The sequence below is a fragment of the Lampetra planeri genome, chromosome 28, assembly GCF_965212315.1.
Source record: "Lampetra planeri chromosome 28, kcLamPlan1.2.h2, whole genome shotgun sequence".
Taxonomy (NCBI): Eukaryota; Metazoa; Chordata; class Hyperoartia; order Petromyzontiformes; family Petromyzontidae; genus Lampetra; species Lampetra planeri.
The window spans coordinates 9,211,355-9,236,223 of NC_136134.1; the positions used below are offsets into that span (position 1 = coordinate 9,211,355).

Consider the following 24,869-nt stretch of genomic DNA (forward strand, 5'->3'; position numbering starts at 1 on the left):
TCATCCACTCGACGGCAAGAAAGCCTGGGCATAACAACACAAACAATTCACGCAAAAGCACGAACAAAGGGCAAATATAATAAATTGAAATTGCTAAATTTCAAGTTATTATGGCCATACTTCAGGCTTTAAAAGCTATTCGCCTACCAGGGAATGCGTGCACAGGCGAACGCAATTTCCCCCTAAACTGCCCGTGAACATATGTATACCGTTAAGCTGACGTGGTGCAATGCTTAGCATACTGGACATGCAATCCATAGATTGTCAAGTTTGATTTCCCGGCCTGCAGCGGGAGTAGATCCTTGAATCATCACCGCCTCTGTCCAACAAGCAGCCGAATGAGCACGCCACAGTTAGTCGACCGGGAGGTGAAGTGTGGGCACGCCCCGCCTCTTCTAAGACACGTAGCCAGTATAACAATATGGTTGTATCCTTGCTGTCAATAAAACAGTTGTGTCAAGATGTTAAAACACCAAACAGGAATCCTAAATCAAGGAATCCTGTCTGCATTCACCACACATACTTGTGGTGAACAAGCAAACAAATAAAAAATGCGCTGATAATAAATGATGCATTGTCTTTAAAACTGATTGGTCCAAACCAGAGACAGATTTGACAATGCATCATATAGAATTATCAGAGCATTTTACTGGTAGGAACCTCCTGGTTACACCAGCCCACAGGGGATTGTTGTGTCCGTCCGTCGTGCAGGGAGGGACTGGATGGGGGAGGGGAAGGTGGGGAGGGGCTGGGTGGGGAGGGTGGGGCTGGGTGGGGAGGGTGGGGCTGGGGCTGGGTGGGGAGGGGCTGGTCACCCCGTGGTGCCCTTAAAAAATCAACGTTTCACCTACTCACGCCGGCTTGTGCCCGCCCTCACAGTCGGGCATATTTGCGGAATACACCACGCCGCCGTTGAACCTGGCCATTGACCGAGCAACCCAACGTTCCTACCAGCTCCCTCCGCAGGAATGTGTTTAATTTGTTTGCATGTTCACAACAATTACTATGTGTGGTTAATGCAGACAGGATTCCTTGGATAGGGATTCTGTTTGGTGTTTTGACATCTTGACACAACTGTTTCATTGCCAGCAACGGTAAAACCTATTGTTATATTTTAATGAATACTGGCATGGGAGAGGGGGCCTTCCAGAGCAGTGGTTCTCAACCTGGGGGGTGGGGGGGTGGTACGCGTGAGGTGATTTATGAACGTACGAAATAATATCGTGCGTGAGAGTCATTGGTGAAGAATCTGCCAATATAAAATAACTACGATACATTTTAAATCCATACGTTAACCTGGTGGATCGTAAACAACGCGGGTTTCTGAGAGCAACCAGCGAGCGTGATAGAATTACGTCACGCGTGCAGAGCTTCCGTTGAAATTGATGATTTTATTTTGTTTCGATTTAAAGCTTTCGTGACTGCAGGGATTCATCTTCTTGGTTCTTTCGGTAAAGTCACGTAGAAGGGAAGTAATACAATAATAAAAATAAAACATAATAAAATAATTCTCATGACGTTTCGGCCACAACGCAAGCAGCCGTCCTCAGGTGAAGAAAGGACGGCTGCTTGCGTTGTGGCCGAAACGTCATGAGAATTATTTTATTATGTTTTATTTTTATTATTTATTACTTCCCTTCTACGTGACTTTACCGAAAGAACCAAGAAGATTATTTTATTTTGATTCACTTGCAGTTACTCAGTTAGTTAGGATACCTCACGAAATGGAAAAAAAAATTGGTCAAAAAAAAAATCCGCGTTCATTTATTCGTACATTTATTTCTCAGAACCATGTTGGGTCACCCGATTGAAACAACATTCAACAAGGGGGGAGGAGGGGTGGTGTAACAGCAGTAGCAACAATAATGTTGAGAACTACAACAATCTTCTTGGTTCTTTCGGTAAAGTCACGTAGAAAGAATTTAATAAAATAATAAAAATAAAACATAATAAAATATTTTATTATGTTTTATTTTTATTACCGAAAGAACCAAGAAGATGAATCCCTGCAGTCACGAAAGCTTTAAATCGAAATTTAACTACAACAATGTTGAGAACTACTGCTGCTCCAGAACCAGCAGTGGTGTGAGGAGGCAATCGCAGGGCAGCACCTTTACCTTTTCATCTCTCTCTCTCACACCTTTTTGTGGTTGTTTTATTTACGACAGCTCACTGCGAATTGCTGCTGATAGCTACGGAATGGCTTTAAACCCGCGGCGTGTCCAGTAGTTGCACGAACATTAGATCGGCCAGAACGTTTATGACACTGCAAAAAATATGGGAATGGTGGCACACTGGTTAGTACACCGCACGCAATGAACCCCCGAAGGCCAGAAACATGTTTGGCGACGGCTGATGCTAGCAGCCGAGATCTTTCTGAACTGTTCCTGGCCCCCGCCCTCAGCTTAACTTAACCCCACACTGACGAGTGTGGCGAAGTATGGTCAAACAACTGCCATGGCTGACAGGGCGAGGTGGGGGGTGGGGAGGCTTAATCCAGCAAGTCATTTGACATCACCAAACGCACGTATTTACTACGGGGGAGTGCAGCACCCAACGACACAATGTAAGCCCCTTGCTGTCGCATCGTGGAACAGCGTTCGCCGAGGAGGAAGAAGAAAACAAAACAAAAACATCGCGCGCGCGCATGGACGGCGCACGAACGCTTTCCAAACACTCACTTGTCAACGGAATTATTTTATTTTCGACGTCAAACGGTAGCGCTCAGGGGGCCTTCATGCGCGTGGGCTGCGAGGAGACAACGCGGGTTCGGATACCGGCTCTGCTGCCGTGTGGCAAGGGTCGCCCTAGGCTGGCAGGGGCCAGGTTGGTGAAGGCGCTGGGGGTGCAGGGGGGGTATCCGACTCACGTTTGACCTTGCAAGGTAATAAAGAATTCCCGCTCGTGCGCCGGAGATGAATTGCTGCATCGCCGGACCGTGATGAGGGATGACGTGGGGGAGGTCTTCATCCAGCAGTGGATGAGTGATGGCCAATTAATGATGCTTGAATTCACAGTTATTGATTCTTAATTTTGGAGCTTTCGTGACTGCAGGAATGATTCTTTGGTTCTTTCGGTAAAGTGATATACACAGTTATTGACTTACACGTTTCGCACTTTTTCGATTGCAAAGCACTCTGGCACAACTTAATAATAACAACGACAATTTGTAAGACACCGTACCATGGCGAGCCATCGCGAGATGGGAAGTGCTGTATCAGCAGCGATAATTATCATCCTTATGAATAATACACGTGTCAGAGACGCGACGCTGATCTTCGTGCAACAGCGGGAAGATCGTGATATACATGAATGATGAAAGCGCGGAGAGGTGCGTGCTGTGAATTAAACCGAGATGCAGAAAGAGCAACGCGTGGATCTGGAAACACACACCCGCGTGGAATAACGTAAATCCAATTCCACGTATCACTCTGCAAATGCACGGGACGTAATCAACACGACGACACTGCTCAACGCGCTTCGTGATCGTGGGGCCCGCTAGTAGTCCGACTTCGCGGCGTTCTTCTCCATCTCGTCGCGCAGCCAGTCCAGGTACTTGTCGACGCGGGTGTAGACGCCGTAGAGGCCAGGCTTGGCGCATCCCATTCCCCAGGACACCACGCCGACCGTGAACCACTTGTTGTCCTGGACGACGACGATGGGTCCGCCGCTGTCGCCCTGGCAAGAGTCCTTTCCGCCCTCGGAGTACCCGGCGCAGAACATGTTCTCCGTGACCGTCGAGTTCGCGTTGAGCTCCGCGATCCACTTGCCGGCGTTGGCCCTCTCGCACTCGGCCTGCGGCACGACGGGCAGGTCGACGTACTGCAGGGTGTCCGCCAACCTCGCGCCGAGGGTGCCCGCCGTGCGACCCCAGCCCGACACGAAGGCCACGTCGTTGGGCGACAGCTTGGGGTTCACCCTTCCGCCCTCGACCGTCGGGAGGCAAATCGGCCTCACGCTGTCCGTCATGGTCACGGCCTCGCCGGCCAACCGGATGAGCGCTATGTCGTTGTCATAGCCCGTCGATTTGGGATCGTAGCCAGGGTGGCTGATTATCTTGTCCACGGTATACTGCTGTATTGATCCCAACGGGTTCTCTTTGATCGACACCCTCTTCATGGACCCCAGGATGACGGTGGTTTCGTTGGCGGCGTAGTCCGCCACGACGTGCGCCGCCGTGAGCACCCAGCGGTCCCCGAGCAGCGCGCCGCCGCCGCCGAGCATTCTTCCCGACATGAACTTCACGAGCACCTGCCACGGGAAGTTCCCCGGTCTCGCAGGGCGGCCGCCGACGATGCGCGACAACTCCATTATCACGTGCTTGGGCTCTCCGCACACTGCAACACAGGTAACGTGGGTCAGCGGAAAGGAGGCCCTCCCGACCGCTCCAGGTGAGGAGTGACTCGGACGGCGATACCCTTTTACCATGATAAAGATCTAACCCCTCCCAAAAAACCCTCCTTTATTATGAATAATATTGGTCGCGAAAGCCTACGTGTTAAACCCTTTAACCAACTGAGCGATCGAGACATGCCAGAGTGGAGCTCTCGCGGTACTTTTTTTTCTTTTCTATTTTTTTACCACTGATCAATTTGCAGTGCCGAGCAGGGAACCACACCGTGATACGCTGGCTCGGGGGCCAAGCAGGGCCAGGGGCAGGAGCTGGGGGAGTTAGTGACGCGTCCCTTGAGTGGAACGCAAGCGGCACACAGCTCCAGGCCTTACGCCTCGTTTCCACCGTACAACCGAGCCGTGCCGCCGGGACGATGCCGAGCCAGCCTGGCCGCGGTTCAGGAGGCGCTAGATTGTTTTTTCCATTGCAGAAGCCGAGCCGTGCCACCGACGTCACATGCAATGATCGAGTCGAAATGCACGGCATGTAGATGACACAGTGTCGCTGTGCTTGGGAAATGTAAATATACTATAATTAACATTTCAATTAAATACATTTGAAACGGCTGACAGTTGCGGTGTCTATGATGAAGTTAATATAACGAGCCTGACCTCGTCACACATCTGAAGCTAAGCAGTTTTTGAGCCTGCTTAGTGCTTGGATGGGAGGCCACTGCGCGGTAGCAAAGGTTATTAAGGGGTGGGCAGTAGAGGGCAGTATAACAACATCCTTTTTTGTATTCTTGGTTCATTCGGTCACGTAGAAGGGAAATAATAAAATAATATAAAACAATACAAATTCTCACGACGTTTCGACTGCAACACAAGCAATCATCATCAGGTGTGAAATCCACTTTTTTCAAATTTTTTTGCTGATGATGATTGCTTGTGTTGCAGTCGAAACGTCGTGATAATTTTTATTGTTTTATATTCATATTATTATATTATTTCCCTTCTACGTGACTTTACCGAAAGAACCAAGAATATGAATCCCTGCAGTCACGAAAGCTTTAAATCCTTTTTTTGTTGCATTTCTCCGCTCCTTGCATTGCCCAGTGTGGCGAAGTACAACCAAATAACGCCACAACTACTCCCACAGCACTAGAAGGCCCTCATAGAGCAATGCAGCGACTATAGAGCCGTACATATATGGTGAACTTATTTTGCACCGTACGTAGCCAACCGCGCTAATCGTAGGTGCATGATTGATGGTAGGAACTGACACTACATGATAATACTGGTAGGAACCTCCTGGTTACACCAGCCCACAGGGGATTATTGTGTCCGTCCGTCGTGCAGGGAGGGGCTGGGTGGGGAGGGGAGGGTGGGGAGGGGCTGGGTGGGGAGGGTGGGGCTGGGTGGGGAGGGGCTGGCTGGGGCTGGGTGGGGAGGGGCTGGGTGGGGAGGATGGGGAGGGGCTGGGTGGGGAGGGTGGGGCCGGGTGGGAGGTGGGAGGGGTGGAGCTGGGTGGGGAAGGGCTGGTCACCCCGTGGTACCCTTATAAAACTCAACGTTTAACCTACTCACGCCGGCTTGTGCCCGCCCTCACAGTCGCCCATATTTGCGGAATACACCACGCCGTTGTTGACCCTGGCCATTGACCAAGCAACCCAACGTTCCTACCAGCTCCCTCCGCAGGAATGTGTTTCTCTTATTCTCCCTACTACTGTCACGTTATCCGATTTAGTCGAGCGACGGAACAGATCATCCTTACAGCAATGATTTCACATAATCAGACAATGCGGACATGTGCAGCGTCGGCATGTCCACAATAAAAAAATAACGTCGTAGTTTTTTTTTAATTCTCCAGCAGCATCGTCCATGCGAAATGCGTCCCACCGATCGCTGTGGAACCACAGACCTGAGCCGGATGGTAGCTGCCAGGCGCTGAGGATCTGGCACCTGTGCATGTTGACATGCTCTGTTGATGTAAATGCACCCACCGGGTTCACACTTTGGGACTTTCTCTCCACTGCGAGGGTCGGTCCAGTGTCCACTCTCGTTACAGGTGAACACACCTGGAGAAGAAACATTTTCACGGTGATCAGAATATTTATTGATACTGGAGAAATCCGCTGAGCTATAAAGCTCTTATTCACATATGTCCAGTAGGGGCACGGGGTCAGATTGTTACAACAACAACCAATACAAAAACACGATGGGAGTGCAAAATATAGCAAAAGTAAACAAATCAGTTAATAAATATATACAAATCAAACGAGTTTTTTTTTTATCTTGCCAGGTAACGCCCACTGAGTTGTTAACGTCTTCTTTCAGAAGCGACCTGGCCACAAATGATAGCTCAAAGAAGTGGCTTATCACGTGGAAATTCATCGCAGACAAATACTCTCAGCGCTCTTTTCTAAATGTGGAGAGAAAAACCCGGAGGACCCGGAGAAAAATCCACGCGACCACGGAGAGAGAGACGCGCAAACTCAAAATATACAGCAGTCGTCAGGGTTAGAATCGAACCCACGACCTCCTGTATACGAGGCGAGGGAGTTAACATCTCGCCACAACAACAACAACAACACAACGTATAATACCACTGAAACAAATATACACCCTCACCGTTCATTTCCGTGGTAAAGTGATAGGCATCGATGCATCCACAATCCGTTTCACTCTTGTAGGTGGTGACGTCTGGCGAACCGCAAAAGCCTTTGTCGGGCTGGGCCGGTTTCCCGCAGTCGACAACTGGAATGGGAACACGGCCACAGATGAATATCCCCGTCGGCAGAGGGCAGTACTTGTACAGCAAAACGTCAAACGCTTCTGCCTTCACAGCAACAAATGCCGTTTGCGCCATCAAGTGGCGGTGATGTCGCCACGGCCCTCGTGCCAGGCTCGGGGTACCTGGAGGCCACGTGAAGTGTCAAAGGGCCCCCGCTGGCAGGAGGTCACAGAACAGACCCAATATTTTTGGCATGCCAGAAGTTATTACTTTTAGCACACGACGTCGCTTCTGTCACGTGATGACGTCTGATGAGCACGGTTGGCTAGGTACAGTGCGAAAGAAGTTCAACATGCACACAGTACATGCATGGGCAGGCAAGAACACATTTCACGTAACGTCATCATCGCCTTCGCCGACAAGGCTTGCCCATGATCGTTTGTTTATTGGCAGGTTTTTTTTATATATGTAGAACTTCTTTTGCACCATACATAGCCAGCCGTGCTAATCAGAGGAGCGGAGTGAGCCGACACCAATAATTGCCCAAGCTGTTATATATATATATATAAAAACACATTTCAGCCAATTAATGGGTGTCAACACATGTGGGAAGAAACCAGAAAAACCTCTAATGTGTGAGAGAGGGCAACACTCTATCCCATACAGACGGGACAGATGGGCCATCTCCTGGCAAGCCAGCGTATGACACCTCAACGCCCGTGGAAAGGGAGTTTCGCAACATTCGTGTGATCTACCAACCCTTTCCTCCGGAGCACTCAAATACTGGCGTAGCCACCACCACCACCACAGTTCGAAACCCTTCGCGGATCGTGTGATTGTGAAGCTTACTGCGACAAGTGGGGGGCTTCCTGCTCCACGTGCCGTCTTTCTGACATTCCACTTGCAAAGTCGCTGGTACCTCCTTGCCATCTTCCTGCTGCACAATTCGTCGTCGCCAGCCGCAGCATAAAGAAGCTAGTTCATTATCACAAACGGTGAAGGTGCAGCCCTACGATCGCTTGCGCACGTCACTGCTGGGCAGCACGAGAGAGCCCCTCGAGAGAACACCTCGAGAGGGCACGTGACCTTACGGTTACACGCCGGCACAGACGTCTTGGAAGAGGCGTGAATCACCCACGATTTACCCCGCCAGAAACCAACAGCCGTCATTCGCCACTAAGTAACGGTGATGTCACCACGGCGCCTGTGCCAGGCCAGGTGCACTTTGAGGCCACGTGAAGTGTCGAAGGCTCGCTGACGGGAGGTCACGGGACAGACCCAGGTGCCATGGGTTGACTGACTGAGATGACCGGCAGATGCACAGCAGTTGTGCTCCCCTACTGTGCCAACTCGCTGTATTTTAGCTGCCCGGCGCTTCGCTCGTTATTGTGAGCGTCGCCGCTCTACATTTCCATGCGATAAGCCACTTAATTCAGCTATCATTTGTTGCCAAGTCGCTTCTGAAAAAAAGCACTATAGCTCAGTGGGCCTTACCTGGTAAAATAACTCAAAATAGTTTATAGTTTTTCAGTTTTAGCAGTGGCATGAGCAAGTAATTGCAGGGCTGCTGCATCTTTACCTTACGTTCCGAATGGCGTTCGCCGAATCGGATGTGCAAGCCGGTGCCTCTTGCCACGATTTAACATTCGATGGGAGGTACATTTAACATGTGGGCATAGAACCGGATGGTGGACACGTGGATAACGGCTGTCGGGAGAAACGCGGCAAATAAAATTGCTCCCCCCACCCCTTTACCTGGATCAGCCTGTAGCCGATGTCGCATGAGAACACCACCTTGTCCTTGAAGGAGTAAGTGGCCTGCACTGGTTCGATGGAGCCATGCACTGGTGCCGTCACATGAGAGCACGGAAGACCTGGGAGACACAAACAAAGGCAAAGACCCCCCCAGTATAGCCTTAACAGACTGTCGGGGCAAGTGCGGTTAGCGAGCACCTATGAAGGCCGGAACGACACACGAAGGGGTGGGTGGTCCGTACCACGCTCGGCCGCCTTTGTCTCCCCAGTGGCAATATTTTGGCACATCGGACTAGGTGCTCAATTGAGGCTGAGTCGACCTAGGAGAGGCCCAGGACCGGTTCAGATAATCGTCACTGGTGTCGGCCCGTGAGCAGGAATCGAACTCGGGTCGTCAGGAACGTGGCACAGCGAGCTGACCGCTACACCACCGCTCCCCACTGGGAGACACACGCACGCACAGCGATTGATGGACTGAAAGAGGGGCTATGGTAACCAGAGCTGATTTATCCTTAGGGGCCGTCCATAAATGACGTCACGCGATTTTGGACGATTTTTGACCGCCCCCCCCCCCCTAGTCACACGGCGTCACAAAAAGTCAAACCCCCCCTCAAATATGGCGTCACAAAGCTCTCCCCCCCCGCCCCCCCGCACAAAAAAATATAAAACATGCTTCAAATCGCTTTAAACTATTGTCATTGTAGTGCGTATTTAATGTGGCGCTGCACTCTGATGCTGTAGAAAACATTTATTAAAAAGTATATTTAATTAAGTAGAACGTATTGTCTATATTTATTTAAAGTTGCGCATTTTGATGTGACGTCACATTTCTCAAACCACCCCCCCCTCGTCACACATCGTCACAAATGTCTGACCCCCCCCCCCCCCAGGTGTGTGACGTCATTTATGGACGGCCCCTTAGAGGCTTGGTCACTTATGTGCCGTGAAATGCTGTGCGCATTATAAGTCACCAAAATACAGAGGTGTGGACTCGAGTCATGTGACTTGGACTCGAGTCAGACTCGAGTCATGAATTTGATGACTTGCGACTCGACTTGGACTTGCATAACAATGACTTTGTCCCACCTCTGCCAAAATATACTAATAGGGTTTTTCCCCTTTTGTCTGGCAACAAAACTGACACCTTTTGCAATGAATCATGCTTACATTAACCACAATACTTGCAGTCAAATGCAAACAAAAAACAATACTCTGATAATTTATGCATTGTCCTTGAAACTGATTGGTCCACACCAGAGACAGCTTTCTTTAGAGCCTAGTCTCATATGGTGTTCGACCAGATGACGCCAAAAGGCGCACAGTTCAAAGACAACGCACTACCAGAGTAATGAGAGCTCGGGGTGAGCAGCTACATCATCCTTGCAAAAGGTGTCAGTTTTGTTGCCAGAAAAAAGGGGAAAAACCCTATTAGTAAACAAAATAAAGTTGCCGAGTGTTGTCAATAATGCCTTTGCACCGTGGCAATGCGAACAGCCGCGCACTCTTAGCAGTGTAGTGTAAGTTCCAGCCCTTGTTCTGTCCAGACGCGTCGCTGCGAAAGACGACCTCGACCTCGAAGCCCCTGGTCTCGATGGGGTCGGGCAGGGTCGTCCCACATAGCGGCCCCCACTCCTCGCCGCCCGAGCGAATCTGTCAGGAAGCACGTTGACAAGCACAGACAAAGGCAACGCTTCCCCTGTATAGCCTGCGGATACTGTTGGGGCAAGTGACCATGTCTGACCACGTCCGTCCAGTGCTCACCGAGCTGAATTGGCTTCCGGTTGCCGAACGAATACATTGTAAGGTCGCACTTATTCCACACACAGAGTGCTCGCCACAAAGTAACCACAATACCTCACTGATCTCGTCAAAGAGCATAACACCACCACGTGAACTCCGGTCATCCTGACAGCAGCGGCGTTTGACTAGCCGTCGAACAAAGACGGTCACCGCATCGCGTGCTTTCAGATGCGCTTAAGTGGCTGTCTGGAACGCTCTTCTTCGGATATTAGGAAGCCACTGGAGCTATGCACTTTTAAATCTAGATTCAACACGCACTTCTTGCGAAATGCTTTTTGCGTTTAGTTTGTTGTTTTTTCCCCGCACCTCCGATTAGCACGGTTGGCTCCGTACGGTGCAAAATAAGTTCAACATGCGTACATGCAAGAGCTACAAACGAGCACGTATGAAGGCTGGCATGGCGTACGAAGGGGAGATGTGGCCATACCCCCCCCCTACCCAGCCACCTTTGTACGCCCCAGTGCTGATATTTTCACATCGTATCAGGTATATATTCAAGGCTCGTGTCAGCCAAGGGGAGGCTCAAGGTCAGCTCAAGGTCAGTATCGCGATCTCACGATCGAGGGATGGGAACTCCTGGCACGGCGGTTGGAAACGACGGTGCACAAATCCCCGCGTCCCTCTCCACTCCGCATCGTGAGTGGGGTAACACTGCGGTCACTCCGTTTTTAAAACGTTTGGCCAAGATACTGTATTTCTAGTCGAGGGACTTCCGATGTATGCATATATGTTTCGATTTTATTATATTATGTTATTATATAATATTATTATATTATATAATTATATTATTTTATTATGTTTTATTTTTATTATTTTATTACTTCCCTTCTACGTGACTTTACCGAATGAACCAAGAATATGCATATATGCTGAACGTTTTTCGCACCATTGTAGCCAACCGCAATAATCGGAGGTGCTGGAGAAGTAAAAACATTTGAGGTTGCGCACTCTTATGAGTCCAGTCGATCACGAATGCGCATTGAGCACACGTTGAAGCAGGCTCTCCGAAACAACACCAACAACAGCAATGTTTTGAGTCTGTTGCGGAACTGGCTCAGACTCGGTGTTCCAGGTCTTTGGACCGGAGACCCCGAAACTGCGCTGGCCTTATCGCACGCGAGTTTTACACGCGGGTACAGCAGAAGGACAACGAACTAAACATAATAAGCAGTTTTAAATAAACGAGTTTTCAATCTAGACGATTTTAAAGTGCGATGCTTCCTAATATCGGACGAAAGAGTGTTCCAGACGGCCACAGGAGCACGTCCGACGCGGTGGCCCGTCATCATTGAAGAAATCGCAGCGGTGCACGTTTAACCTTTTGACCTACCGTCAGGCTGTCGTAGGGGCAGGTGTCGACCTCATTGTGTGTCTCCACGTCGAAGGGCTCCTGGAAGGCGAGGCTGAACACGAAGCCCTCCTCCAGACGCAGCGTGAACTTGCACTGCAAGGCCCTGGGGTAGGGCCTGGGGAAGTCGGGGCTTGACAACTCGCCCTGCCGCTCTGTGAACACGAAGTTGCTGCACTCCACTGTGGGACGGGGGTGGGTGGGAGGGAGATGGGCAGGTTGCCACACTTGCAGTCGTGGGCAAGGTCGGACTAACGCGGGGGGCTATAGGGGCTGCAGTCTTGGATTTGGAACACCCCCTCCCAGAAAAATTAAAGTCTGACGCTGGTGAGACAACGCAATAAAACACATTCCTGCGGAGGGAGCTGGTAGGAATGTTGGGTTGCTCGGTCAATAGCCAGGGTCAACAGCGGCGTGGTGTATTCCGCAAATATGCCCGACTGTGAGGGTGGGCACAAGCCGGCGTGAGTAGGTTAAACGTTGAGTTTTATAAGGGCACCACGGAGAGACCAGCCCCTCCCCACCCAGCCTCACCCTCCCACCCCCCACCCAGCCCCACCCTCCCCTCCCCACCCTCCCCTCCCCACCTAGCCCCTCCCTCCCCACCCAGCCCCTCCCTGCACGACGGACGGACACAATAATCCCCTTTGGGCTGGTGTAACCAGGAGGTTCTCTGGTGTTAGTTTGCATGTTCACCAGAAGTACCATGTGTGGTTAAGGCAGTAACTTGAGTCCTTGCAAAAGGTTTCTATTTGGTGTTTGAACATCTTAACACCTCCTGTTTTATTGCCATAAAGGGTAAAACCTATTCTAATTTTTTTTTATTTGATGCCAGTGTTAAAATAAATGAAATTATCCGAAGCCTCCTGAATTTTGAGGCCACCCTGTGCAATTGGCGACGTTTCGATGTGAAATTTCAGTTGCTGCCTGCATCGACATCAGCCATACGAAACAAGAAGAAAAAGAAGCGAATGGTCCTTCTGCATAACACATGAAGGGCCATTGCTCGAAATGTTACCGATTATATATCTACGTTTTTTTTAAGGCCACTGTGTCACTGACGAGTGGTGTTAGACCGGCACGGCACACAAAGGGGTCGGTGCCCAGCACCACGCCCCGCCGCATTTGTCTCCTTTGCTGCGATGTTTACCCACCGCACCAGGTACAAATTTTGAGGTTGAGTCGACCTAGGGGAGGCCCAGGACCAGTTAGACTATCCGACACTGTCATTGGTTGTGAGCGAGGATCGAACCCAGTCCGTGGTGAGATGCGCCACCTCCCCTACCTCCCCCACGCATTCGTGGTTCGTTTTGTGAACCCCCGTGTAGCCTTAACAGACTGTTTGGGACATTGACACCACCGCATTGGGCCATCGCACTCGCAGCCGGCACCTGTGCAGGAGCGATTGTCGTCTGCCAGAACGTAGCCGTACTGGCAGGAGCACTGGAAACCGCCGGGGTAGTTGAAGCAGTTGTGGTCGCAAGCCAGCTCGTCGACGCGAGCATATTCCTCGCACTCATCGATGTCTGGGGAGAGTGGGGGGTGGGTGGAGGCAGAGCTCAAGGCAAGAGTACACCAAACGTAATGGCGTGCGAATATGCTTAGTCAGATACACAGGGGGCTTAAACATTTTTTTAACGCTTCTCAGAATTTGCAACAATGCCACGAGAAGTGTGGCTCTGGAGACCACCTGGAGAAGATTCCAGGCACGTGTTGACAATGATGGCGAACAAGTGGAGACTCGTTGACTTTTTGAAGCTATTAACATTACATTTGTTATCATACTCTTAGTTCTTTCGGTAAAGTCACGTAGGTAAAACAATAAAATAAAAATTAATAAAAAATAAAATATTATTTTATTTTTTTATTAATTTTAATTTCATTTTAAAAAATGAAATGAAATTTTAATTTCATAAAAAAAATGAAATTAAAAAAATTAAATTAAAATTAATAACAAATAAAATATTATTTTATTTTTTAATAATTTTAATTTCATTTTTTTACCTACGTGACTTTACCGAAAGAACTAAGAGTATGAATCCTTGCAGTCACGAAAGCTTCAAATCTAGAATTTGTTTTCATGTTATTGTGTATTAGCCGTTCTTTATGCATTAAAAACGATCGTCCCATGTAAGTGTTAACATTTTTTGAAGCACCCTGTATATTAGTCAGCCAGAGTCAGAGCCAGGTCTAGAAATTCCCCAAGGCGGCGTTGGTGGTCGTGGTCCCAAAATTCAAATCTTATATAAACAGGGCCCTACATCAAAATAAATGTTAAAAAACATTGAAAGTTTTTTTTTTGTCCCTTGGTGACCATCAATAAAATACCAATTTTGATGGGTGGCGAATCCAACACCAGAATCGCCACTGGTCAGACTTGTGACCTACATGTTCAGGAGACGCAGAGTTGGCACAAGACATTAAAATACGGGGCTATGCTATCTACCAAACGTGAGATTCTGCAAAATACACAACCCGGTTATTAACACGTCATGATAACGCAAACAAGACAAATGCGCAACACAACCCTTGAGACAACGGATGTTCGAGGAAGAAATCGTGAGATAACCTTCAGCAATTGTTTCCACCTGCGTGTCATTGAGTTGTGGTGTCATGCTTTGAAAACACCGTCGTGCTTGGGCTGGACACGGCGCTGGAAGGGAGGGGTGACGGACGGTGGCTGAGACTAACACCGGAGTGGCAGTCACGAGGGAAGGACTACAGAGATGGAGCGGTCGTAGTCAGCTCGTGTGCAGGGAGCCGTGTGGACCGCTACCTCACGGGACCATTGAGAGATGGCGAGGGCCTTCATCCGGCAGTGGATTTGCCATGGCTGATGATGACGAGTATGAATATTAGCAATTTTAAATAACAAACATTTTTCAGTTATCATCACTCCTCAAACCTGAGTCAAGAGCCCTCTCGCCCTGAGAGTCACCACCTCCGAGCTACAAAAGACTGAGACATACCATGGAAAGAAGACGAAGATACCCACGATACCATAAGAGAGGAGGGCCACGTGTAATTAATTGCATTGCTTTGAGCGGTGCATTATTGCGCAACTGACAAGCCACGGGATTTCTCATGCCCTGGTGAAGGCTTTCAGGGTAAAACACAGACCAGGGCCATGCGGCAAACCTCGTCGCACCTCCACACCAAAACTAACACGGGGAAACGGAGCGGCGCCGGCCGTACCCACGGCGGTGAAGTAGACCTCGAAGCCCGTGTAGCGCTCGTCGTTGGAGAAGTCCGACACGAAGGTGATGTCGACCGCGTTCCCCGGGGTCACCATGGGCTCGGCCTTGGGTGCTGTGTTCCCGTTTTGTCGCCCGCAGAACTGGCCCAGGATCTCATTGGTCACCTCCACCTGCACGCGCGGCGAGCAACCGGCATGGCCTCGTCACGTCACGGCCACCGGAGTTGACAATAAATGAAATAAAAATAAGTAATATTTAGATAAACTTTTTTAAAAACACGCTTTAATGAAATGTACCGTACGAGTAATTGCAAAACTCCACAACTCCAGGAAGTGGCCACGAAGCTTGCCATAACGTCAGGGGCCGTGGTGATTTACAGCCAACGTTAGTTGAGCGTGGACAATTAGACCCAAGCCGAAACATAACATATAAAAAAGATGGTTTAAAAATGTTTTTAATGATAGAATATAGTTTTGTCATCAGTATGACATAAGTATACCAAGTTTGCAGTCGATATCACAATGGGAAGTGGGTTAAAATTGAGTTACACGATTTGAGGATACGACGACAACAAGACAGAGTGAGTTAATAGAAAGCGTCTAGAAACATTGTTTAAAAATATATATTTTTTTCATGATAGAATATAGTATTGTCATCAGTAAGACATAAATATACGAAGTTTGCAGTCGATACCACATTGGGAATGGGTTAAAATTGAGTTACAAGAGTTGAGGATACAACAACAACGACAACAACAGACAGAGTGAGTAAAATAAAAGCGTGTAAAATAAAAAAAAAACGTCTCAATGCAGGGCCATGGAACTTGATCGATCGTCGGCGACAGTCCTGGCTGCCCCGGCGTCTGCCGGGTTTAAACATCTCATCTCGTTCCGGGCGAGAGATGTCTCAGCCATCGGCGGAGGCCTCGTTTTCAGGGAGACCCGCGTTGTTTGACTCCAGCGTGATGGCTGTTGCTGTTTCTGATTCTGCCTTTTCCTCACGTCCATTTCACCAGGTGCCTCTCCCTTACCTCTACACCCAGTTTCACCTTTGCATGGTTTACCCATGCCCCCCCCCCCCCCTGTAAGATTATAAGTTGTATTTCCCAATTCACAATTCACCTACACCCCCAATGTCCTTTTCATTTTAAGTATATAAGGCTCTTGCTGGGGTAATTTCAAACTCGATCCGTCACACGGTTGTTCAAAGTTTATCTCAGTTGACCACTGCACCATGCATAGTACCCCACGTACCATGGCGTAATATGACCCACAAGGTCATCCATGAGGCCTTCAAACCATACGTGCGTGTGTTGAAGTTATTTCACACCGTACGTAGCCAACTATGCTGATTCGGAGGTGCGGGGGAAGGACAACAAACTAATCACAACAACGTAGCGGTCCATCTTCATGGAGCTAATGTAAAAATGCAACAACAACGACAACAAAAACAACTCCACCAAGGGTTCTGTTTGTAAATAACATCCCACAGCATTCGTAACCGGCCGCCCGCCGTCGACAATACCACCTCAACTCGTCCGCCCTCCGCTAACCTGCCGACCCCCGTGACCTCTGACCTTGATGTAGTCGTACTCGCAGCCAAACGACGTCTCCACGTCGAAAAACGTGAAGTGCAGACGCACGCGGTATCCGGACGGCACGGAGATGTGCCACGTCTGCCGGGCCTCGTTCGGGTACGGCTTCGGGTAGCCGGACGACCTCACCGAGCCATGCATTGCCGACAGGTGATGTTCCTCCACGACCGACGGTGCGCATGGCACCAGCAGCGCGGACAGCAGCAGCAGCAGCGGCGGAAGCAGCTGGGGCCTGCTGGGCAATAAGAAGTTTGAGACGGACCGATTTCGTCGATACAGGAAGGATTGACCCTGCCCCCCCCCCCCCCCCCGTAGTTTGTGGGATCGCTGTGCGAACCCAGCGCACGTAAATCGATGATGAAACGAATTCCCTGCTTTTTTAATTACGTCACGGTGATTTTTGATGTCCACTGCGAAGTATTAACCGGGGCGGCCGCTGATCTCGAACCTAAACGCCTATTAAACAAGCGCCAATAGCGCTACCATGCGGCCATTATCACAGGTAGGTGGATGCCTGATAGCCAAAATAGCGCCAGGCATGCTAAAGAGCGCTGATTCCGAGAATCGGCTGAACGAAACACACACTGCAAGACGGCTACAAGTCAGTTCACGATGAAAACCCGTTAAGCGCTCTGATACAATCGCCACGTTCTCGTGTACTGAACGAGCGTCGATAACGAACTCACGGTGAGGTGGACACCCCCATGCCCTTCCTCTGCTCTCTCAAGTCGCTTTCTGACGGGACGAGTTGAGTTTTCTCTGCCGCTTGCTCGCTCCCTCTTCACAACGGGGAACCCCACGGCATCAGCACCGGGTCGAGAAAGACAGCGACGGAGAGCTCTCTAACCCCATCCGCGAGCCAACATAATGGATAACCACGGCAAACACATGTCCAACGCGGCACCCGAGATAAATATCCACTGGTCAACAACCGTGGTATACACAAGGCCGAAGAGAGATATGGAGAGCGTAGCCGTGCATTCTGTTAGATAGTGTCTGCGCATTTAATATGTTAACCATTGACATAAATGTTTTTGTACTCGTATGTTTTTGGAGCAGCTAAAAACCCGAAACAAAAATCAACTGCACTCAATGTATAGCGCAGATGAAAGTATAGTGCTGATTGTTTGAACGGTGGAGTTATACAGCGGTAGCACGGATATGTCCTCATAATTACAGACAAGCTAAATATGCTACATTGAAGAACACCGCTGGCAGATGTTAGTTTTGTTTCTATATGTAGATGCATTATTGAATAACATTGTCTGATGACCAAACCCAGACCTAAATGGCAGTCGGCCTCAGTCAAACAAACCTTTGCGGTACATTGCAATGTGACGCCGGTTCCAGATAACAGCACAAATCAATTTCTGCCACCCCAACACGGGATTAACTTTACGCCGTAACAACCCACAAGTACGACAGAGAGATGTTTATATGGCACACCTGCAACAACAACAAAACGTACGCAGTGGTATGAATAGCGTACAGATGTTGACTAGTATCCAACATCGCTGTTTGCCATGTTGGATACCCGAGTCTGTGGTGGTACATCGGATGACTACGGTGGTGGTACATCACACGAAATAATCACGACTCAAAACCGGTTTCAACATTCAGTGTCTCATTTCCCAAGCCTCTTTCCACCCAGTGGAATAAAATTGGTTCGCCACAGGTAGCCGATCGGCAGGTGCGATTATGGTGGGGTAAAGTGTGGGTACTCACTAAAACGTCTGGCTAACGTGGAACAGTAGGATAAAATACATTCTTTTGAGTGGCACTCCGACGGATGCCCTTCCACCAACAGTGGCATGATAAGCAATTGCATGGCTGCACCTTTACCGTGCATAGTTTAAGCTGTAATTGGTCACCAGCAGGGCCAGTTACAAGTCAGCGGATGTCTACGGTGGTGGTACAGCACACAAAATAATCACGACTCAAAACCGGTTTCAACATGCAGTGTGTCATCAGGCACGTGCAGGCTTGCCTGAATGTCGAAGCATGGTCCGGAGTGTCGCTTAGTGTTGAGCTAATGCGGCTGCAATTATGCAGATGGGGGATGCGTACAAAAAATATGATTTCTCTACGTGGAGACAGATGCGTTACTGTGTGCTGAGAAGTGGCCTTTTTGTTATCGAGCTTGTGCGGTGCCTCTGTTGGCCAATGCGAGTTAGGGCGGCATTTTTTTTTTAGATTAGTTTCTCGTTTAGGAAAGTTCAGCGATTTCCCGAAACAGCCGCCGCCGATTTCGGTAAAAAAAATATAGCTGAACCCATCGGGAACGCGACGCGGGGAGTCAAGTGCGCGGCGTGTTTGCGTTGTGCGATAACGCGCACCTCGGGGAGACGTGCGCTGGGATTCAGTGCCGGATTATCCGAGTAGCACAAGTAGCTGCACGTGTAGTAGCTGCACGTGTAGTAGCTGCACGTGTAGTAGCTGCACGTGTAGTAGCTGCACGTGTAGTAGCTGCACGTGTAGTAGCTGCACGTGTAGTAGCTGCACGTGTAGTAGCTGCACGTGTAGTAGCTGCACGTGTAGTAGCTGCACGTGTAGTAGCTGCACGTGTAGTAGCTGCACGTGTAGTAGCTGCACGTGTAGTAGCTGCACGTGTAGTAGCTGCACGTGTAGTAGCTGCACGTGTAGTAGCTAGCACGTGTAGTAGCTGCACGTGTAGTAGCTGCACGTGTAGTAGCTGCACGTGTAGTAGCTGCACGTGTAGTAGCTGCACGTGTAGTAGCTGCACGTGTAGTAGCTGCACGTGTAGTAGCTATCACGTGTAGTAGCTGCACGTGTAGTAGCTGCACGTGTAGTAGCTGCACGTGTAGTAGCTGCACGTGTAGTAGCTGCACGTGTAGTAGCTGCACGTGTAGTAGCTGCACGTGTAGTAGCTGCACGTGTAGTAGCTGCACGTGTAGTAGCTGCACGTGTAGTAGCTGCACGTGTAGTAGCTGCACGTGTAGTAGCTAGCACGTGTAGTAGCTGCACGTGTAGTAGCTGCACGTGTAGTAGCTGCACGTGTAGTAGCTGCACGTGTAGTAGCTGCACGTGTAGTAGCTGCACGTGTAGTAGCTGCACGTGTAGTAGCTGCACGTGTAGTAGCTGCACGTGTAGTAGCTGCACGTGTAGTAGCTATCACGTGTAGTAGCTGCACGTGTAGTAGCTGCACGTGTAGTAGCTGCACGTGTAGTAGCTATCACGTGTAGTAGCTGCACGTGTAGTAGCTGCACGTGTAGTAGCTGCACCTGTAGTAGCTGCACGTGTAGTAGCTACAACACGCGTAGTAGCTACAACACGCGTAGTAGCTACAACACGCGTAGTAGCTACAACACGTGTAGTAGCTGCAGCACGCGTAGTAGCGTGTAGTAGCTACAACACGCGTAGTAGCTACAACACGTGTAGTAGCTGCAGCACGCGTAGTAGCGTGTAGTAGCTACAACACGCGTAGTAGCTACACATGCAGTAGCTACAACACGTGTAGTAGCTACAGCACGCGTAGTAGCGTGTAGTAGCTACAACACGCGTAGTAGCTACAACACGTGTAGTAGCTACAACACGTGTAGTAGCTGCAGCACGCGTAGTAGCGTGTAGTAGCTACAACACGCGTAGTAGCTACACATGCAGTAGCTACAACACGTGTAGTAGCTACAGCACGCGTAGTAGCTACAACACGTGTAGTAGCTACAACACGTGTAGTAGCTGCAGCACGCGTAGTAGCGTGTAGTAGCTACAACGCGTGTAGTAGCTACACATGTAGTAGCTACACGTGTAGTAGCCTCCCCTTTCCCCTGCACGTGGACTTCTGAGTCGCTATACAAAGCAATAACAGAAGCAGAGGCGAGTTTCAAGATTAACCCCACTCCTGAATTGATACTTCCCCCTCTTATCAAGATAGGTGTATCCTTGTTCTAAAACGGAGATTGAAAACACAGAATGACACGATAAACTGGACACACGTTTTCACATCGACCAAGTTGTATCTGCTTTAATGATGAAAAATATCACTTTAAATTCCACAGATCAGCATGATCAAATGTTATACGTAAATAGGTTTCGAATTTCTGACAAAAATCGGCGCGACACAGAGACAAGAGCAGGGGAAAGGGGAGGTCCATGTCTGATATTTATTCAAGAGCGGTTGTTCAATTAAGTGACCGGCACTGACCATAGTAATTTGAAGTATCCACCACAGACCAAGGGATAATACAGTATAACACCATTGTTCTTCTTGGTTTTTTCGGTAAAGTCACGTAGAAGGGAAATCATAAAATAATAAAAATAAAACAATAAAATAATTTTCACGACGTTTCGGCCACAACGCAAGCAGCCGTCCTCAGGTGAAGAACAGGTCTGTCGGAAAGACAGCGTCTGAAATGCAAGCAGCCGTCCTCAGGTGAAGAACAAGTCTGTAGGAAAAACAGCGTCTGAAATGTTGTCTTTCCGACAGCCCTGTTCTTCACCTGAGGACGGCTGCTTGCGTTGTGGCCGAAACGTTGTGAGAATTATTTTATGATGTTTTATTTTTATTATTTTATTATTTCCCTTCTACGTGACTTTTCCGAAAGAACCAAGAAGATGAATCACTGCAGTCACGAAAGCTTTAAATCGAAATTTAACACCATTGTTGTTGTAAAGTTCTGACCTGCCCCCTACTGGACATGCGTGAAAAAGAGCTTTACAGCTCATCGGATTTCTCTAGTATAAATAAAGAAAAAAAAATCTGATTTTTGTTTTGCTGTACAGTACTCTAAGAATGCTGCTGCATGCTGGAGTGGATCCAGTCGAGGAAGCTGGCCACACTCGTGTACACCCCATAGTGGTTCTCCCGGCCGCACCCCACGCTCCAGGACACGATCCCCACCACGAACCACGCGACGTCCCCTCCCCGTAGGTCAGAGACGACGAACCCCGCGTCCCTGCCGCCCTCGGCGCTCCCGGCGCACAACATCCTGTCCGTGACCTCCGTGAACGCCCGCAGCTCCTCGCTTCGCTTCCCGTCGTACGCCTCTCGGCAGACGGCCCCGTACGCGACGGCCAATTCGGCAAACCGCAGCTCGTTCGAGGTCCTCCCCGACGATTTCACGCGGCCCCAGCCGGCCACAAAACCCACCAGCCCGAGCGCGAGCTCCGGGAGGCAAGCGGCTCTCACCGCGTCGGTCGTGGGCTATGACATCTAATGTTGCCGGGGAGACTCACAGAATTCCCTGGGCAGCAGCTGCCGCCTGGGAACACCAGGACAGGTGGAAACCCTAGCCATGACACCCGGCTCAACGGTGATTGTCTGTTAAATGTCTGGTTCCTGCCACGCGCGTAAGGAATTTCCATCGCTGGCATCAGCACAGTCAATGAGGGATTGGCAACACCCATTGCCCCATAGAGCACTGTGGGCATTTTTAAATCCTTTATATTAAGTTCGCTTGCTTGCTTGCGTGCTTGCTTGCGTGCTTGCTTGCGTGCTTGCTTGCTTGCGTGCTTGCTTGCTTGCGTGCTTGCTTGCGTGCTTGCTTGCGTGCTTGCTTGCTTGCGTGCTTGCTTGCGTGCTTGCTTGCTTGCGTGCTTGCGTGCTTGCTTGCTTGCTTGCGTGCTTGCTTGCTTGCTTGCGTGCTTGCGTGCTTGCTTGCTTAGGACCGTGCAAATCTTTCGGTCGTTTTTTAACCCACTTCCCGTGATCCAATCGAGCTGACATTTTCCACACAGACGCGTTGTGCGTGACAATTAATTTTTGTGAAAAAATTTGTTTCCAAAATGTTACACTTTTTAGGACAAAAATATTATATTTAATTACCAATTGCTTAATGGTGCAATGCAATCATCTAACCCATAGGTGGCAGCCATCTCAAGCCAGAGGACGAGAGGATTCTAGCCGCCACGCATATAAAGGATTTATAGTGAAAAACTTTGTTTTTACGGGTTATATTTTTCTGCTCTGTTCATCACGAATGTCAGGGGGGTGGCGGCACCTCACCGGGTTGACACGTTGGTATCGTTTCTCCATCTCGAGCGTGCATCCAGCGTCCATTCTCACGGCAAGTGAACACACCTGGTGTCAGCAAGATCGTGGGTGGGAGAGAGTGAGACAGGGGAGAGTGAATAACTCAAAGCACAACTGTTTGCTTTGAGTAATTCGAATCTAGTTGAATGCGAGTGCCACTCAGATTGCTCACCCTGGACGACTGTTGACTCTCCACTTAAACTCGTTACCTTTTATCGTCAGTCGCACACTCTGCTTCTGATCCACCTGGTTGAACAAAGGTTTTTTTTTTTTACAAAATAATTCAATTTAAATCGTTCACTGTTACTTTTGTAATGACTGTAATTCACCTGCCAGCGATGTGATGCTTCACACACTGGACATTCAAACCGGCTCGCTTCGATTCTGTGGCACGGCCGTTGAAATAATGGGGCAAGTCTCCTCAATTCCCCAGTCTCTTTCCAAACCAGTGGAATAAAATTGGTTCACCACAGGTAGCCGATCGGCAGGTACGAGTATGGTGGGGTAAAGTGTGGGTACTCACTAAAACGTCTGGCCAACGTGGAACAGTAGGATAAAATACACTCTTTTGAGTGGCACTCCGACGGATGCCCTTCCACCAACAGTGGCATGAAAAGCAATTGCATGGCTGCACCTTTACCGTGCATAGTTTAAGCTGTAATTGGTCACCAGCAGGGCCAGTTACAAGTCAGCAGATGACTACGGATTGAAGCAAACAAAAAAAAATGAGCTCTCAATTGGAATATTAATGCAAAGAGAAACATTAACGTGCCAACCGACTGATCTATGGAGGATGCATGCTTTTATGTAACGAGTAAAGCAGGGAAAAAAATAGTATTCTAACATGTCACATTTACGTTGATTTATTGTGCATTAGTCTTTAATTTTAATCCAATGTTTAATTCCAGGGAAAAAAAATAGTATATATACACAAGCAAAATGTCTGCATTAGCTGCCAACTTGATATATCTGGCAATGCATTGCAATTATACGGTTCGATTTATCTGCATTAACATAAATTACTAAACCAATTCGTCAGCGGGCGTCCGCGTTTACGAGCGGTGCGCCCGCGGTCCAGACACCACGTTCTGCGGGGTCACATACGGTTACGCATTCAGTCATCACAAACGCATTTCTAATTTGGTCCCTTTTCGCTTACACGTGAAAACCTCGTTTTTAGCCACCTGCTCACGCATACAGACACCCACCAGCAACAAAGCAAACTTCATACGAGGCAAGCACCTCCTGCAGAACTCGAGCAATGTTAATCGGTATAATATACAAAGACTCATCAACTTACGAACATTCGACTTACGAACTTCCAGAGATACGAACACATCTGTCCGTATGTCCAGATGCCTGTTCGGATCGAGAGCCGTAAGTTCAACCGCCGCGCAATAGATGGCGGTGGTGGCATCTACATCTAGAGAACGTGCAGAACCAGTACATCTAGACATTATACAACTTTCAAAGCCATTCCCCGTGTTTAGTACATGCCATACAATGTTTGGAATCGACTTCCGAAAATATCTCTGGAACCTAACTCGTTCGTAGAGGAGTCCCATATATCGTTTGATTTCAACTTGTAACGTGCTCCACAGCTTTCGCTTGCTGTCGTTGAGAGAGAGAGGGAACGATTTAGATGCACCTCCGATTAGCACGGTTGGCTACGCTACGGTGCGAAAGAAGTTCAACGTACATACATATAGAGCCAGGGGGGGGGGGGGGGGGAACGTCCGGCCCGCAGTTCCGTATGAGGCCCGCGAAATCATTTGGTCTGGTCCTGCCAAGGCAACCGCAGGCGGGACTCGAAATTCAATAAATCTAGGAGCAAACCTGGAAAAGCAGTTGCGAGTAGCAACATCATCAATAGCCAGCTAACATCACACGCCTCGCTAAAGAGAAGCAGTTCCAGCCATCGCATTAGGGGTGAGTTAATTAAATGTTTGACCGAATATAACAGGCTATTTTTTAAGTTGATAATTCTGTATGGCCCGCGAATGATGTTATAAATATCCAAATGGCCCTTGGCAGAAAAAAGGTTCCCCACCCCTGATACAGACGAATCAGAGACAAGCATGAAGGCAGCCACACGGTGAGCCAGCACCAACAAATGAATC

At 49.1% G+C, this 24,869-nt stretch overlaps 1 protein-coding gene across 1 annotated transcript; it reads right to left on the minus strand.

Annotated features, from left to right (window-relative positions):
- Positions 1-1,759: 1,759 nt before the first annotated feature.
- LOC144728403 (mannan-binding lectin serine protease 1-like) lies at positions 1,760-17,718 on the minus strand. The gene is made up of 11 exons (XM_078607816.1): positions 17,447-17,718; positions 16,743-16,992; positions 15,165-15,336; positions 13,361-13,495; positions 11,952-12,151; positions 10,324-10,471; positions 8,822-8,940; positions 7,916-8,003; positions 6,964-7,089; positions 6,336-6,410; positions 1,760-4,337 (listed from the first exon to the last, which is right to left on the minus strand). Exons 1-11 carry the CDS (start codon positions 17,464-17,466, stop codon positions 3,499-3,501), a joined length of 2,172 nt encoding a protein of 723 aa, XP_078463942.1. The 5' UTR covers positions 17,467-17,718; the 3' UTR covers positions 1,760-3,498.
- Between the last annotated feature and the right edge of the window lie 7,151 nt (positions 17,719-24,869).

Bases quoted from the DNA above. Each gene is read 5' to 3' on its own strand.
- LOC144728403 (XM_078607816.1), bottom strand. From the start codon at position 17,466: ATGGGGGTGTCCACCTCACC. The intron at 8,941-10,323 runs GTGCGCGGCTGT...TGTGTCTCCCAG, and splicing joins CTTACACTACACTGCTAAGA to GTCTTCCGTGCTCTCATGTG. The intron at 7,090-7,915 runs GTAAGCTTCACA...TTCCCATTCCAG, and splicing joins GAAGCCCCCCACTTGTCGCA to TTGTCGACTGCGGGAAACCG.